The sequence below is a fragment of the Meriones unguiculatus genome, chromosome 3 (genome assembly GCF_030254825.1).
Source record: "Meriones unguiculatus strain TT.TT164.6M chromosome 3, Bangor_MerUng_6.1, whole genome shotgun sequence".
In the NCBI taxonomy this organism is placed as follows: domain Eukaryota; kingdom Metazoa; phylum Chordata; class Mammalia; order Rodentia; family Muridae; genus Meriones; species Meriones unguiculatus.
The window spans coordinates 668015-685210 of record NC_083351.1 but is presented as its reverse complement, the minus strand read 5'-3'; the positions used below and the strand labels follow the sequence as shown (position 1 = coordinate 685210).

Below are 17196 nucleotides of genomic sequence, written 5' to 3'. Positions count from 1 at the left end.
TCTCAGTTGAGGGCCCTTCTTCCTTCACTGACTATCTTGTATCAACAACAACAAAAAACTAATCAGGCAGGACAGGATATTGAGAATGGATTAAAATGGTTCCTGAGTGGGGAGTGTTTCAAAGCTTTTCTCATAATATTCAAGCTTTTTTTGTGTCCGAACAAAACTGTATTCTAAATATTTGATACTACTTATGACTCTGGACCAATCTGTGTATCTAATTTAATTTGGAGTGAAAAAAGAAACCTTTCGCCAAACATAGTGGTTCATGCCTTTAATCCTAGCACTCAGGAGGCAGAGGCAGGTAGATCTCCATAAGGACAGAGAAAGCTATACAGAGAAGCTCTGTCTCAAAAGACAAACAAATAAAACCTTGCAGAAACAAGTCAGTACCAGCCTCAGGTGATAAAAGAGTTGGTAGTCTGATTACCCAGGTGTCCCCAGGGTCGAACTGCGGTTATCTGACACCAGTCATGATCTCATATTGATCCAGCATTTAGATCCTCTTTTTCCTATGATTAAGTGTATTTAATTCTAAGCAAATGTAGTTTTAAAGCTCTAGTTGGACATCACCAGGATTTATATGTATGTTTGTTCTTTTCCTTTCTCTTTTCTGCAGGCTCCTTGTCAGTGCCTCTCAGGATGGAAAACTCATCATCTGGGACAGCTACACCACAAACAAGGTGGGTGATGCGAGAGTCTCCCTGGAACACTAACAGTCTGTTCATGACAACTCACAAGTTTTTGTGAGGACAAAAGATGAGCTCGTGTTGCTGGCCCCTTGAGTTTAGCACACTGCTGTGCTGTGGGTCCTGTCCCACCATGTAGATAGGAGCAGAGTGCCTCCGTGTCTTTGTAGAAGAACTAACTTCCAGTCCTAGTTCACCCTGGGAACTCTCCTAACTTACTTCTAAGAATACTGAAGTGGAAATTCCATTTGTATTAGTAGTTTGTTTTGTTTTGGTAAGAGATAATCTAAGCCTGGCATGCTGGCACACACTTTGCATTTTTTAATTTTAATTTTATGTTATGTATATGAATGCTCTACCTGCATGCACACCTATACGCCAGAAGAGGGCATCAGGTCTCATGGTTATGAGCCACCATGTGGTTGCTGGGAATTGAACTCTTCAGGACCTCTGGAAGAGCAGCCAAGTGCTCTTAACTGCCAAGCCATCTCTCCAACCCACAAGTTCTTATTTTTAAACTACTTTATTCCCCCGAGAGGGTGCGCCATTCCTGGAAGTACCAGGTCCATGCTTGGAGTGATCAAAACAAGCTCCTATCTCAGCACTCAGGGAGGCAGAGGCAGGTGGGTCGCTGTGAGTTTGAGGCCAGCCTATTGTACAGAGTGACTCCAGGATACACAGGCGACACGGAGAAACCCTTTTTGGGGGCAGTGGGAGAGAAGAGAAGAGAGAGAGGATCTAAAATACAGTATACTTTAAGATGTGGTTGAGGTTGGGAATGTAGGTCAGTGGTAGAGTACTTGCTTACCAGGCGTAATTCCCTGGGTTTGATTCCCAGAGCCACAAAAATAAACACAGTGTAACCCAGCACAGAGGTAGAGTCTAAGGTAAGTAAGCCCAGAAGACCAAACTTAGCATACAAGATGTCATCAAAGGAGGGAAGAAAAAGAGAAGACCCACACATACTGGGTAGAATGTCTGGCTGATAGGCACAAATCTCCGGATTAAATTCACTTTTCTTATGTTGAAATAAATTGTGCTGGGTGTGATGGTACATGCTCATAGTCAAGCATTTGAGAAATGGAAACAGCAGGACCAAGCAGTCAAGATTATCGTTATTCACATAGCAAAGTTGAAACCATCCTGAACTATATATGAGACCTTGCTTCAGAATATAGTGTCAGTAAAAAAGAGAGAGCCATTTAAATTCTGAATGTGGTGGCCAGTGTGTAAGTCTGGCATTTGGAAGACAGAGACAAGGAGTCCTCAAGCTTTATCTAAACAAAATTATGTTACCAATGTACAGTTAGGTTATTTCAGGGAGTGTGTGGTGTGTGTGTGTGTGTGTGTGTGTGTGTGTGTGAGAGAGAGAGAGAGAGAGAGAGAGAGAGAGAATATAAACTGGTTACTGTCTCCTAGGATTAGTATGAATCACCATGCCTGGCTTTCTCTTTCTCTCTCTCTCTCTTTCCCACCCCCATGGCCATTTTGATAGAATTAAAGGGAGAAGTAAGTAAATCCTAAAAATCATTAACATTCTTCCTTAAATTGTTAAAAATACAAATATATATTTTTTTGAAATGGTGTCTCACAATGTGTAGCCCAAGGTGTCCTCACATGAGTCATTAGGGCTAGTGATACACAGCTTGGTGGTGAAACCTTGCCTAGTAGACAAGGCTCAGTTAATTCTCAGGACCAAAAGAGAAAAACAGAACAGGAACTCTTGTGCTCTCTCTCTTAGCCTTCCAAGTGCTAAGCCCACTGGTATGTGCCATCACACCCATCTACTAGCTAATTTATTTTTTGGGACAGTCCTACTATGTAGCCCTGACTGTCTTAGAACAGTATGTAAACCAGGCTGGCCTCAAACTCAAAGATCTACCTACCTGTGCCTCCTGAATGCTGGGATTAAAGGCATGTGCCACACACCCAACTTGTAGTTACATTTTCCTGAACATAATGCCTGTGTGTGTTATCATCTAGGTTCATGCCATCCCTCTGCGTTCCTCTTGGGTCATGACCTGTGCATATGCTCCTTCCGGGAATTACGTGGCCTGTGGTGGCCTGGATAATATCTGCTCCATTTACAATCTGAAAACTCGTGAAGGGAATGTGCGCGTGAGTCGCGAGCTGGCAGGACATACAGGTACACCTCTCATCTTAACCTTTCAATACTGTGAGCTGCTTCCTGGGTACATACTGTTTCTTTGACTTGTTGATCATTGGTTCAAGTAAAAGTTATGGTAATAGCCAGAAACTTTCTGAAAGTGAAACCAAGCCAGGCCCAATATGCCTTTCCCTGTAAATTGGTTTCTTCAGCTAGCTCTTTTGTTCTCTTTACAGTTAGTAGCTACCATTTTTCAAAAGATTGTTATTTCAGTCCTGCTTTAAACTGCCTTCCATCCCTTTAACATAGGAAGTCTCCTAATCTAAGCTTGTGTTCATGTGCATAGCCTATAGAAGAGAGTCTGTGGTCTGTTCAGGTCTTTTGAATGTGGCCAGCATGAAAATGTTGGGTGCATATTGTATTGCCAGAAATTCACTTTGCATTTAGAACTACTACATTTCCAAAGAAGAAGGTCCCATCATAGTATTTTCTCTCAATGGCTGTCCTCAAAATTTGTGTCCCTTAGTGTGTACTGACAACACCCCTTGAGCTCTTAGAATACCAGCCATTGAACTATGTTGACTTTGTCTAGCCTGCCATACATTCTCTTTCTTATCTTATGTAGATCAGGCTGGCCTGGAACTCACAGAAATTTGCCCACCTCTGTCTCCTAGGTGCTGTGATGGCCCGATACATCATTGTAGCCTAGGACACTTTACATGCCTGTTTAACATTCTCACATCATGACTGAGAGCTTCAGTTCATTGCTGCTAGCCAGCATCTTGGGAAGATCATATTACTTATTGATAAGTCAGAAAGAATCACATTGAAATTTTGAAGTAAAAAAAGAAAGAAAATTTGAAATTCATTTCCCCTAAATGCTGCTTTTTATTGATGTTCAACAGAACAATCCCAAGTGTTGCTCTGTTGGAGTTGGTTCTGATATAAGGCTGGTACTCTTATCTGTTTTTGTTCTTTTCCCTTTTTTCTGCCTTCTTTTGTGTTATTCTATTTGTAGCTCCTCTGCATCCTTTTCCCTCTGCTTCCTTAGTGCTGTAATTCCAAGTGTGCACCACCATGCCTGGGGACAGTGTTCTGTTTAAAGAGTCGCATAGTCTCACATACACTTACCACGGTCATGATGTCTCCTGTCGTGCATTCCCTCCTCTGGATGTCTACTGCCTTAAGCGTATACTCCTGCCCTTGGACAAATGCCGCAGGCTGCCTCTTAGTGCTTAAAGTGTGGGTGATGCCAGTCCCTATATAAGAAGAGATTAACACAACAGCTAGTAAGATAGCACTATTATAGCAATACACTGTAATGAATGCTATTTGAGAACTGATTTTTTTTTTTTTTTTTTTTAACTCATGGCAGTACGATTGTTTGGTTGGTTGGTTGGTTTGTTCTGGAATTTTCTAGGTTTCACATGGGTTAACTGAAGCCCAGATGAGTTCACAGTGTTTAGGGTAGGCTGCTGGTGAGAAACCTTAATTTTTAGAAAAGGTCTGTTTGGCCTTCGTTTTGTTTTTATTTTTGTTTGTTTGTTGTTGTTTGGTTGTTTGGTTTGGGTTTATGTTTGTACCGCTGGCTGTCCTAGAACTGGCTTTGTAGACCAAACTGGCTTCAAACTCAGAGATCCGCCTGTCTCCACCTCCCAGGAGCTGAGGTTAAAGGCATGCACCACCACCTCTGGGCTAAATTATTTTTATTGTGTTTATTTGCATGGTGGGGCTGTCATGCATATGGAGATCAAGGATAATTCTATGGAGTTGGTTCTCTCCTGCCATCTCTGCATGGGTTCTGAAAATCAAACTCTGGTGTGGGAGCAAGTTCCCTTTACCCACTGATCCATCTTGCCAGCCCTTGACCTCTGTGTGTGCACGGGTAGTTAAAAGGATAACTTGTGAGCTGGAGGGATGGCTCAGAGGTTAAGAGCACTGTCTGCTCTTCCAGAGGCCCTGAGTTCAATTCCCAGCAACCACATGGTGGCTTACAACCATCTATAATGAGGCAGAACACTGTATACATAATAAATAGATAAATACATAAATAAATAAATCTTAAAAAAAAAAAAAGGACAACTTGTGGGAAGTTATCACTTCCCTTCCACCGTGTCAATCCTGCAAATCAAAATCAGATAGTCACGCTTAGCAATAAGCACTTGTACACACTGATTCGTCTTGCTTGTCCTCGACGTCCTTGACTTTTATTCCTGAAAGATATTTTTGCTGGACATAGAGAATATTGGGTTGACTGTCATCTTATTGTGTAAGGGTCTTTCCCCTGCATGAATGTTGATGCAAAGCCAGAGAAAGGGTGTCGGTCTCTCCTGGAACTGCAGTTAAGATAGGAATGTTGTGTTGGTGAGTCCTCTAGAAAAGTAGCCAGTATTCCTAATCACGGAGCCATCTTTTCAGTCTTCAAATTTTAAAAAGAAAACAACAAACAAAACACATTAAAGGTGTGTCTTTGATTTTAAGCATAAGCAGTTTGATTGTGATGTGACAAGATGTTTGACTTTCTAGTCATTGTGGAACCCATAAATTATATCTTTGCCAAGTTGGTAAGATGGCTTCTATGGCTTGGAGGCTAATTTCTCCAGTTTGCCATCAAAGTAGACAACACCTTTCCTTCACATCAGCCTAGTAATGGCCAGCATTTGAGCGAACCAAACCTAAGAATAGATGCAAGAATGCAAACCGGGCTGCTGAGCCATGGAAAGATGGCTTTTATGTCAAATGGTCTTTTCAACTTGAGAATTCTTATATGTTTTTATTTTAAAAGATCCCTCTACACACACACACACTGTGTGTGCACACACACTGAGGTTTTCTGTCCTTTTATTTATAACAAGATTACTTCTCGTGTTTTTGAATAATTGTAAGAAGTAACTGTAAGATGTCTATAATTGTAGCAGCTGATCCCTGGCTCCTCTTGTGTAATTTTATGTAACCATTTGTGATTTGTTCATTTACCTGGCAGATTTTACTACTCCTCTCTAGAGAAACTAAATGACTTGATACCAGCCCACTTCATTTTTCAATGATTTATTTTATTCTTCTCCCTCAAAATTTTTGTTATATTTTGAGACAGGCTTTCATTGTCTCTGTCTACAGTTTCCAAGCAATCCTTCCAGTGAGTGTCAGCAGGAACATAGCTTTTTCATGCATACTCCATCTCACAGCTCTTAAAAGGGCAAGCCCCACTCAACCTGTGTTTTTGGAGTCTTCCCACTATACATTTCCACGGTTCTTACCATGGGTCTGGCTGTTCCATCATGGTTTCCTGTCCTTTTGGTTGGCCTGTAAGCCCTTTCTACCTTGATTCCATTACTCAGAACAAGGAGGTTCTGGGCTCCTTCGTGTCCCAGCTTTCCCACCATCCTCTGAAACAGTTCTTTTTCAATAAGTAAATGAGCCGCCAGGCCTGGTGGCACAGGCCTGTAATCCCAGCACTTGGGATTATAGGCCAGCCTGGTATACAAAGTGAGTCCAGGACAGCCAAGACTACATAGAGAAACCCTGTCTCAGAAAAGAAAAAAGAGAGAGAGGGGAAGAAGAATGTTGAGCAAGCACATGAAGATAAAAGGAAAGAAAATCCCTGCCTTAAGATAGAAAGGCAGATCCAAGATTCAGGCGTTCCATAGGCAAGGCTTACTATTGTGTACTATGCAGGGTGTGGGTCTGTCTGAAGCATTGTCTTGTCCTTGATTCTGCCTAGCTATAGTTTCACCCACACTGTGATAGTCAGTGCTCCCAACAAAAACACAAGTTCTGGGTATTTTCAATACCATAGTTTTTACATTGAGAAGATCATAGGATTGGGAATTGCTAGACTTGGGTTTTCATTTGGGTATGTTCTTTTCCAGGTTATCTGTCCTGTTGCCGGTTCCTGGATGACAATCAGATAGTTACCAGCTCTGGAGACACCACCTGGTGAGTACCTGACAAGGCAGAGAATGAGGCCTGAGATCCACTGGTCTAGTTCACACTAGTAGGATAAGAATTGTGAGATAAACAGTTCTTGTCAGTTAGTTAAGACTGCTTAAATTTAATCATGGCCTGGTAACTAAAAAACACAAAGTAGCAATGAGTAATTCATTGCACTGTCTATAAATATGCAAAGTTTAGTTTTGAACAGAGAATAAAAACGTAGATATTTAGACTATAATTGTATATCAAGTACCCGTTTTTCTTTACTTTTCTCCATTTATTTTTTTCTTATGTATGTGATTTTTGTTGTTGTTGTTGTTGTTGTTGTTTTTTGGATTATTTTAGCCCTGGGTATATTGTGAGCGTGAGTACGGCTTTTAGACAGCAGTTCTATCAGATTTCTTTATGTTTGTTCACTGGTAGATGGAAACATGTTCAAGTCATTTTATTTTCCCCCTTTCTTCAGTAATGAAACAACCAGGTAGTTATCTTAAGATATTAATTTTAGACTTAAGGTGCCCTTGTGGGTTTTTCTGGTCACTGGGGGGTCATGCCTGGGTAGTCAGTAGCAGTATTTTAAAGAGGGATTTATTAACATGACTTACAGGCCTGCAAGGCCAGCAGTGGACTTCTGATAAAAATGGTAAAGATACTAGTGGTTGTTAAGTCAGTGAAGCTAAATATCTCAGCTGGTCTCTGGTCTACACTTAAACCTGGAGTAGGTTTTAATGCCCATAAAGAATGTCTCAACAGTAAGCTAGATGAGCTTGCCACTGACAGTGAAGGCAGGTGGGCACGAAGAAAAGTGTCCTTTCCCATGTGAATTGCCACCAGAAGGTGTGGCCCAGATTTAGGGTGGGTCTTCCCACTTCACATGATCCCATCAAGAAATATGCCGAGCTGCTTGGGCCTTAGTTGATTCCAAATGTAGTCAGTTGACAACGAAGATGAGTCATCACAGATTTCAAGTGTTGATTACTTGTGATGAAATGTATGACACTTCTGTGCTCCAGGCTTCTTCCTTCCTATGTCCCTCATGCCTATGTTGAAACTGGCTGATGGGATTTGCATTGCTGGGCCGAGCCTGCTTTTCTGGTGAGGTTGACAAGAACAGGCAGTAGGGAACATGCAGGTTACAGTCGGAAGCAGCTGCCTGGGGCTGTTGCTTGGGGAGCTGCTGCTTCGTGCGGTGCTGTTGGTGTCTAATCTTTTAGCACTGTCAAGCAGAGGCCTTTGAAGCACCATGTCTATCCATGAAGACCATCTTTGGATTGTGGTCCCCGTGGAAAAGGAGCTGGGCCAGAGTTGCTCTGAAGCATTCATTTATCCAACATTCCCTCCCTGGTGTCTAGGAAGGTGGGAAATTGGAGCGACAGAGGGAATAACACAGGTTGCACAAGTTCCTTTCTTTCAGGCTAGCACTTTCTGCTATCCCACAAACTGCCCAGGAATATGTTTGTGTGGTAGAACCTCATAGCTCTGCTTGGCCCCTTCTGCTCGTGTCATGTGACCTGGGAGCAGCAGTTGTGAGGCCTCCCCCATGCACTCATCCATGTAGTTGTTTATTTCCTCGTTTTGCTTTTCCTAAGCAGAAATCTCATTACACAAGTAAGTGTGTCTTCACAGCGGCACACTGACCATCTGTGATCCTGGGTGGTATGAAAAATGTTGTTTTGGCTGGGCTGGTGGTGGTACACACCGTTAATCCTAGCACTCAGGAGGCAGAGGAAGGTGGATATCTGTGAGTTCAAGGCCAGCCTAGTCTGAGTTCCAGGATAGCCAGGGCTACACAAAGAAACCTGTCTAAAAAAAGAATGCTTTAGGTAGCTGGTGGGCCCATTTGTGTGGCTGATCTTACTTGTCATTTACTCCTGCTTCAGTGCTCTGTGGGACATCGAGACCGGCCAGCAGACCACCACATTTACTGGACACACTGGAGATGTCATGAGCCTGTCCCTTGCTCCTGACACCAGACTGTTTGTCTCTGGTGCTTGTGACGCTTCAGCCAAGCTCTGGGATGTCCGAGAAGGGATGTGCCGGCAGACCTTTACAGGACACGAGTCTGACATCAATGCCATATGTGTGAGTTTAATTGTGTCTCATGAGAGCTTAGCTTTATTATTACTGTTGTGGTGGGTTGTTATTATACATTTATTTTTTTGGGGACTGGAGAGATAACATATTAGTTACTCTTCAGTTGTCTTGGCAATACACCATGATCAAGGCAACTTACAGAGAAAAGCATTTAATGACCACATACAGTTTGAGAGGGTGAGTGCATGACCACCAGTTACGAGGAGCATGGCAGCAAGCAGGCAAGCTGCTGCTAGAGAAATAGCTGAGCGCTTACACCCTGAGATACAGTCACAGGCAGAGAGAGAGCCAGCCACGAGGGGCGTGGGCTTCTGAAACTGCACATCCGACAAGGCCATCCCTTTAATACCTCCCAACAGTTCCACCGATTGGGGACCATTCACATTCAAACCACCACAGGTATGTCAGCAATTAAGAGCAATGGCTACCCTTCCAGAGAATCTGGGTATCTATAACTCAAGTCTCAAGGGCTTCGCACACATGTGATACAGGCAAAACTTACCCATACATATAAAGTAAATGAAATACATAATTTAACAGTAAACAAATGTTTGTGTGTCTGTGTCTGTATGTGGGCGTGAGGGCAGGTGCTCACAGAGTCCAGATGAGGGTGTTAGATGCCCTGGAGCTGGTTTAATCTGTTAAGAGCCAACTGATTCAGGCAGTGGGAACCCAACTTTGGTCTGCTGCAAGAGTAGTAAGTGCTCTTAACAGCTGAGCTATCTCTCCAGTATCTTCCTTTTTTAAATAAACAGTTTTAAGTTTTTTTAATTTTGTTCTTTTTTGTTTGTGTTTGTTTTGAGACAAGGTCTAGCAATGTAGGCCAGGATGACCTGGAACTCAAAAGTCCTCAGTACTGACATTGCAGGCCTTTGCTCTCACGCCTGGTGTGTCCTTTTTCACTGACTCCAAGTTCTGTCCTTGCCTTTAGAGGTCAGCTGAGAACTCTGTGCTGTGTATTTGTTTCCGATGTTGTGCTGGCTCTACTCTGTTCCTATCCCTAGAGTGACCAGTTTAGAGCCTGAACTGCTTTAGAGTGTTAAGCAGTTTATCCTGCCAGCCAAGGGGTGGCAAATTCAGAGCTTGCTTTCTTGGTGGCACCTCCTGAAGGGATGAGTCTAGTTGACTGGAGCAGGAAGTTGCTCCTTCCTCCCTAAGTCTCTCCCGCCAGCTCTTAAGCAGAGACTAGAAGCTCGTTAGGAGTGCCCCATTGCTTTTCTGTGCTGAAGTCCACCGTGGTGACAGTGGTAGTCCACGGGCAGTGCGCCCGTGCTCACAGTACCTCTGCCTTCCCCATTCACCCCGTGTTGGCAGCCTTTGTTCTTGCTGGGGCCTCGACCTGTTTTCCTTTCCACAGCAGCCATGCCACTAGTTGCAGTAACATCACTTCTTTTTGTTTGTTTTGAACTCACTCTGTAGACCTAGCGGGCCTTGAACTGCCTGCATTCTTGCCTAGCTAATATCATTTCTTACTGAACTTGTTTTTTGTTTTTTTGTTTTTTTGTCAGTATATGGCCTAGAACTTGATACGTACTTTAGGTTGACCTTGACTTCACTGTGTTCCTGATGACTGCGCATCCCATTCCATGTTGCACGTTTTTTCCTCTTCCAGTGCTTGGAACTGCACCTATGCTTGGCAGGTGCTCTGTCAGCTGACCTGTGTCCCAGGCCTTAATGCTTACACATGTCTTGATTTGCCCTCTCTTTGTAGTTTTTTCCCAATGGCAATGCCTTTGCCACTGGCTCGGATGATGCTACGTGCAGGCTGTTTGACCTTCGTGCGGACCAGGAGCTCATGACCTACTCCCATGACAACATTATCTGTGGTATCACATCTGTTTCCTTTTCCAAGAGTGGCCGCCTCCTCCTTGCTGGGTACGACGACTTCAACTGTAATGTCTGGGACGCCCTCAAAGCTGACAGAGCAGGTGAGTGGCCACATGGACTTTCTGTGTTCCTAGACATTAAGTTGGTTCTTTGCAACGAAATGAGACTCGGATGAGCTAAAACTAGGTTTGTGTTGTAGCATAACTCAGCCTAGGGAAAGCTGAAAGCTCTTCTGAGAGGGATGCATGAGGTCACAGTATGCCCAGCAGTGCTGCCAGTGTCCACGTTTCCCTTCTTCCTGCTTGGCTGTTTCAAGACAGGGTCTTACTGAGTGGCCATGTTAGCCCGGCACTCTCTAATACATCAGGGTGCTCTTGAATTTAAAAGTCTCTGGTTCAGCCTTCCAAATGCTTGAATTACTGGTGAATACTCTCAGTTTTCCATCTTTCTGATCATCCATTCTCTTCAGTCATTTGCCTCCTGGCATATGCCACCATGACCAGCTCCACCTGCAGCTTTCTGGGCCTGTGCAGCTTTGACCTCTGTTATAGTGCCAAGCCTCTTCCTCTCTACAAGGTTGTTGAACAGTGTGCTGGTGATCATTCAATTTAGAGCCTGAATTTTATAAATCAGAATCAAGTCGGTTAAATACAAGTTGGACAAAAGATGAGAACATTCTTGTTTCAAGAGTCTCCCTTTGAGCTCATGCTAGCCTTAAACTTCCAAGTTGAAAAATGTTAATATATTTAAAATTTTTCATATATATATTTTTTAATATATTTAAAATCTGTGTGATGGAAGGTGAAAGAGGGGATTGTGACCCTGAGCCTTGTGGTCCCCATTGTGCCTTCATATACCCTTTCAGTCTGCTGAATTGAAGACATTTTTGGTGCTGCATGCCTGTAACCCCAGCACTCAGCAGCAGAGGCAGGACAGCCAGGCTACATAGACCTTGTCTCAGAAATAAATAAGAAACTGTTTCTGACCTTCGGCATTGCAGGCCAGGGAAGTCGACCCTGAGAGCCCTCCAGCCCTGTGCTTAGTTGGTGTATCATAGCTACAGGAGCTGGAAGTTGTTTCTGTTTGAGAACAGTGTCTTGGCAAGTGGTATCTGATGTGACAGCTCCATGATCTCAGCTCTAGACTTTGTATGTTCATGTGGTCAATTTCTCTGAGAATAGGTGTTCAGTTTTGGTTTGGTTTGGTTTGGTTAAGATTTATGTAGCTGGGCAGAGGGTTTGCATGCCTTTACTTAGCATTCGGGAAGCAGAGGCAGGTGGGTCTATGAACTAGAGGCCAGCCTGGTCAACAGAGTGAGTTCCAGGCCAACCAGGGCTATACAGAGAAACCCTCTTTTGAAAAACCAGAAGGGGGGGGGGCTGACATTATTATTTATTTATTTTTTCTAGACAGGGTTTCTCTGTGGCCTTAGCTGTCCTGGAACTTGTTTTATAGAGAAGGCTGGCCTGGAACTCACACAGATCCAGCTGTCTCCTCCTTCCAAGTGCCGGTTTTAAAACCACTGCCTGCCTCTTTGTGTAATTTTAAGCTTCTGTACATGTACAGAAGTTGGTCTGGATCTCTTGACTCTGCATTATGTGCATATGCGCATCACCTGTTGTCCTCTTGAGCTTATGTTCATGTTCTTGTCAGAAAATACCTTGTCACTCTCATCACGGAATTGGCCATAGGCCTAAGGGTAGTTTCCACTTGGGACTAAAACCTTCTCTCTTCCTAGTGCCCTTCCCTTGCTTTTTCAGGTGCTGTCAAACCATATGTGATTATGATTGTGATGGTTTTGTTCCCAGGTGTCTTAGCTGGACACGACAACCGAGTCAGCTGCTTGGGAGTGACTGATGATGGCATGGCTGTGGCAACGGGGTCCTGGGACAGCTTCCTCAAGATCTGGAACTAAGGCCAGTAGGTAATGGAGCAGCCCCATTAGTGGAGTTGAACATATTTCTCAGGACATGAAGTTTTCCTGCATAGGTTGTAGATTAACAAAGCTGTATTGTTGATCTGGTATTGTGCGTACCTACCTGTGATCCAGAGAGGGCAGGGGAAGAGCTCAATTTCTTTTCTTATGCACTGACCCCAAGCTCTGTTCACAGCAGCAGGTGGATGGATGCCACGGTGGCTGGAAGACCATTCCAACCTTGAAGCGTTACAGCGATAGCATGTCCTATCCAACCATACTAACATGGACACCCACACCTCCCCTCAGAACTTCAAAAGGGCAAGATCTTTTTCCTTCACTTACTGCTGAAACCAAGAGCACAACTCCCATTAAGAGAAGGATCTCTGTGCTGTAAACAAAGTGTGCATTCCTTCCGGGGCCGGTGTCTGTTTCCTTTCTTTTTTGTTGTTGTTGGGGGGTTACTTTGTTTTTGTTGTTTGTTTGTTTGTTTGTTTTGGGGGGTGTTTTGTTTTGGGTGAATTTTAAAAGGAAATACTACAATAAAAATGTTAACCAGAAGGTAACCCTGAGTATGATTGTGAGACAGACACGCCTCTTTACTAGTTCATTTGGATTTTAGATCAGTGATCCTGTTCTGTGGCATTCATGAAAGACTTTGCTTCTCTGTAATTGTTTCTAAATATAAGTCATTTGTAGCAGGACTTTGGAAGCATTCAGATTTCTTTCTTAAATATATTCCTTTATGTTCAATAATTAAGGGAACCAGAGCCTATGATAGTCTCTGACTTATCAATGATGCATTTTTATCCCTGGCTTGCTTGGGGGTTTTTTTGTTGTTGTTGTTGTTGTTTTTCGTTTGGTTTGAGGGGCGGGGGGGCTTGCCTTTTTTTTTTTTTTTTTTTTTTAAGTCTCATGTCACAGATGACTGTTTCGCACAAACACAGCATAGTGGAAGAAAAAAATAAATCAGAAGCAAAGTAGCCAAGCACATGTTACAATGGCCACAAATGCTTGGTCAGAACCCTTCCTCTTTGCTCAGCAGTGAACTTATCCCCAGCACCCCTCCCTCCTGCCTTGTCCTCCTCACTGTCTAGTTTCTGCTCTTACCGTGGGTTTTCTGTGAAGTTGGAGGGAAGTTTGTAGTCTTGTGACACTAGCCGTCCTACCCTGCTGTCAAGAGATCTGTTCTCCAGAGAGGCGCCTGTCCTGTGCTTGGGTAGTCAGTTGGTTATTTGTGTATGAAACAATGTACAAATCAATGTTTTGAAAATAATGATCTCAGACTTTCTAAGTTAAATTTTAAACAATTTGATTGTTTGCCATATTGGGTGGGTTTACTCTTAGAATCGCATGCTGTAGAAATGCTCTAAAGTGCATATAGGACTCAGTCCTTAGATGTTCCTTTTCTTTTAAGAAATAACCTCTTCAAGTTGTAACCGTGGCGGCTTTGTCCATTACTGTTGCTACTCTGCACACATATCGGAAGCAGCAAGCGCTTTACACACTTGAGTAGTGGGATAAGTCACTGTTTTCTTTACTTTAAAAAAAACAGAACAAATAGTCCTGTTGGGAATGATTGCTGTTGGATTCAGGAGGGGAGGGGAAAGCCGCTCTGCTGCCTCTTTGCCACTTCTTGGAAGCCTGCCTCCATGGAACAGCCTTTTGCATCCGAGGCAACCATTTTTACTCCATGCGGATCTTCATGGTTACCATCTCAAGCCATGCTCAGCAGCAGCGTTTGGACAGCAGTGTTCTGTGGGCCCTTCCCTCTCCCTGTATCCTGCACCCCTCATAGCAGTAGTGGCTTCGCCGTTCTGTTTTCTGCAGCGTCCTGTACAAAACTGTGCTGTGACTGTGCGGTAGGCCTGGACCTGGCAAAGAATACAGCGAAGCCCCTTCTCTTCCTACCAAACGACTCTGTAGAGCTCTCTGCACCCTGTACCCTTTTCACCTTTTGTATTTAATTTTAAAGTCAGTGTACTGCAAGGAGGCTGGATGCAAGATAGATACTATATTAAACTGTACTGTTATTTAAGATGTAATAAAGCAGTTTGACATGAGGGACTCTGGTGTGATGGTTATTTTTGAGAGTCAGCTTCAGTGTGTGAAAGTTACATGCCCCAACTGCTGACTGGACAGTCACATAACATCACGAGAGACCCTTATAGAAGTGTCAGCCCAGGCTAGTGCAGGAGCATAGACCTTCAGCCACACTGCTCGGGGACAAAGGCCGGCTGATCTCTGAGGTTGGGACAAGCCTGATCTACTTACCAAGTTTCAGGACAGCCAAACCCTGACTCAAAAAGGGAGGGGGGGCACTCAGTTCCTAGAAGGTTCTGATATGCTATCCATCTCAGGCCTATTTTCCAGGATAAGTGGCTTTTCCCCCTCAGCATCTGGGCACATCTGCCATTTTCTCCTTTGGCCTCTACCAGCCAGCTGCTTTGGTTTCCTCTTCCTATTTCCCCACTAAAATATCCAAGGACCTGCCCATTTAAAGACACTCTGAGTAAGCATTTCCTTCTCAGTCAATGAAGGTTACTGCATCTTAAGGAATGAACATCATCCCCAGAGTTGTTCGGCTGCCATTCTAGCCATTGTCATTCACTCCACTGAAGTGCCTAGTTCTAAGCTGAATACAAGTTTTACTCTTGAATAAGTTTTAAGATTGACTCGCTCAGATGCCCAGATGGTATTGACTGGGCCAACCCACCTTTGCTGGGGGTTGGTAAGCAGACTAATCCGCACAGGGTCAGTGGTGCCCTCTTCAGAAGTGAGTCGCCACTCCCTATGTGCATGCTGTTCTGTGGTGATTGTCAGGCGGAACAGAGGAGTTTGCCTAGCCAGTTTAATCTTCCCCCAGTCTCCCGTAAATAACATGTCCTTCACAAAAACTTGCCAGCCTTTACCTATCCGACCCCTACTGCGAATACAGAGGTTCTTTTTGAACTAGAGGGTATTGTGGTGAGGTTAACCGTACCTCCAACTCTACCTTCTCTCTTCGGGAATCTATGTCTTTACATGTTTCTCCCCAACCGTCAGCAGGCTGAATGTAGCCAGGACAGGTGTGTCTCTGCCTCAGAAGAGCTGGAAGTTGATTGTTTCTGAGCCAATGTCAAGTCCCCTTCCCACTTGTTTAGCAAGCAGTCATTGAAAACATGCCCACTTTGAACATGTGGGCAGCAGAATGAACCAAAGAGCATACAAAGAAAAGCCAAAGCCACAGGCCTTTTCAGGCCAGACATTTTCAGCCATGCACATGTAGCATCTGCCATTAAGTGCCGCTCGTGGTCTGGGAGCCTGATTAAGATCAGAAGGTGGCTGAGCTTGCCTGGGTCCAGCCTGCACTCCCACTGCTGTCACTGCCCCTTCATTCTAATACAGCCTTTCCCCACCAGTGCTTTGTAGCCTACTCCCTTTCCCTTAAGATCCCAGAGTAGCCAGCAGCCAGTCACCTTTGCCTCTCCTCACAGGCTTATCTTGGAAGGGATTCTATGAGAACAGAGTTCACGGTGTTTGATTACAGTCAGTGACTCCGTAGCCCAGACTCCCGAACCCACTGTTCACTTAGCCTGAGACATCTGTTCTGAGTACCCTAGGCAAGGCTGGGTCCTGTTCTACCCAGCCCCTCTCCTGCTGCACCAAAAAGTGAGTGCCTGGCAGCTGTCCCTTTCTCTCACTCACTGACCTGGATGAAGAAGGGATAGTGTCAACCTTCAACCCAGAAAGGAGACTGAGATGGGCTGTTGTGGACACTAGCCCCTGAGGGTGACATCAGCATTGACCTTTGCCTGTGCCAAGTGTGCACTGGTGGAGGGTGGACAAGGTAACTGTGGTAAACGACTCTTCTGGCTACCTGTCACTTAACAGCCTTCACTCAGCTCTTTGTCCCACTCTGGTCAGATGAAACCCACATAAGTTAAAGTTCATGTGTTAAAGCAGCACCCAAAGAGGTACAAGTTCCCCCTTACATGTGTGCCTGAGAACTTGCCTTACCTAGACAACCTGGCTCTGGGCACAAGCCCATCCTGCCCCTTTCTATTCTAACATTCCCTTATTTAGCCCTTGAAATCCAGGTATTGGAGGCCTGAAGCAAAAATGTGTATGATTGCCTTGATCTCTCCCCAGTACCTCACCCTATGTGACCTTTGAACTGCTGCCTAAATTAAACACTGGGAGTTGGGGCTGGAAAGATGGCTCAGTGGTTAAGAGCACTGTGTTCTTCAGAAGTCCCGAGTTCAAATCCCAGCAGCCACATGGTGGCCCACAACCATCTATACTGTGACCAGATGCCCCCTTCTGATAGGGTACTCACTCATACATAAGATAAATAAATCTTAAAAAACAAAGCACTGGGCCTGGTTACTGGCATTGGGCCCTGTCATTCCCTGTGGTGGGAAAGAGCACTTGTTTCCTGAGTCCTCAGTCTGGTGGGGCTCAGAACTGGCACACAGTGTCAGCTTTGTTTCTTCCTCTCAAATGGGGAAGCTGCCTGCACAGTCCTCAGCCCCATTGTAGAAAAAGGGTTTCCCCAGCAGCATGGGACGCCTGCTACTTAAAGAGTACACAGGCAGCTTGCTGTGGGACTTTAGACTGCAGGCCATAGGCTGGGTGCCTTTGCAGAAGGA

The 17196-nt window shown here is 44.4% G+C and overlaps 1 protein-coding gene across 5 annotated transcripts in view; it reads left to right on the top strand.

Moving 5' to 3' along the window:
• Gnb1 (G protein subunit beta 1) overlaps positions 1–14632 on the top strand; it is a 58543-nt gene extending 43911 nt beyond the window's left edge. For 2 of the 5 annotated variants that reach the window (XM_021655568.2, XM_021655577.2), the window contains 7 exons: positions 620–683; positions 2673–2835; positions 6666–6732; positions 8610–8811; positions 10535–10751; positions 12459–12574; positions 12765–14632. In XM_021655568.2, coding sequence (XP_021511243.1) covers positions 620–683; positions 2673–2835; positions 6666–6732; positions 8610–8811; positions 10535–10751; positions 12459–12565 — 820 coding nt within the window. In that variant the 3' untranslated portion in view covers positions 12566–12574; positions 12765–14632. Of the gene's footprint in view, positions 1–619; positions 684–2672; positions 2836–6665; positions 6733–8609; positions 8812–10534; positions 10752–12458; positions 12575–12761 lie in introns of all 5 variants that reach the window. The other 3 variants (XM_060378913.1, XM_060378912.1, XM_060378911.1) reach the window with 3 other exon arrangements.
• The last annotated feature ends 2564 nt before the right edge of the window (positions 14633–17196 follow it).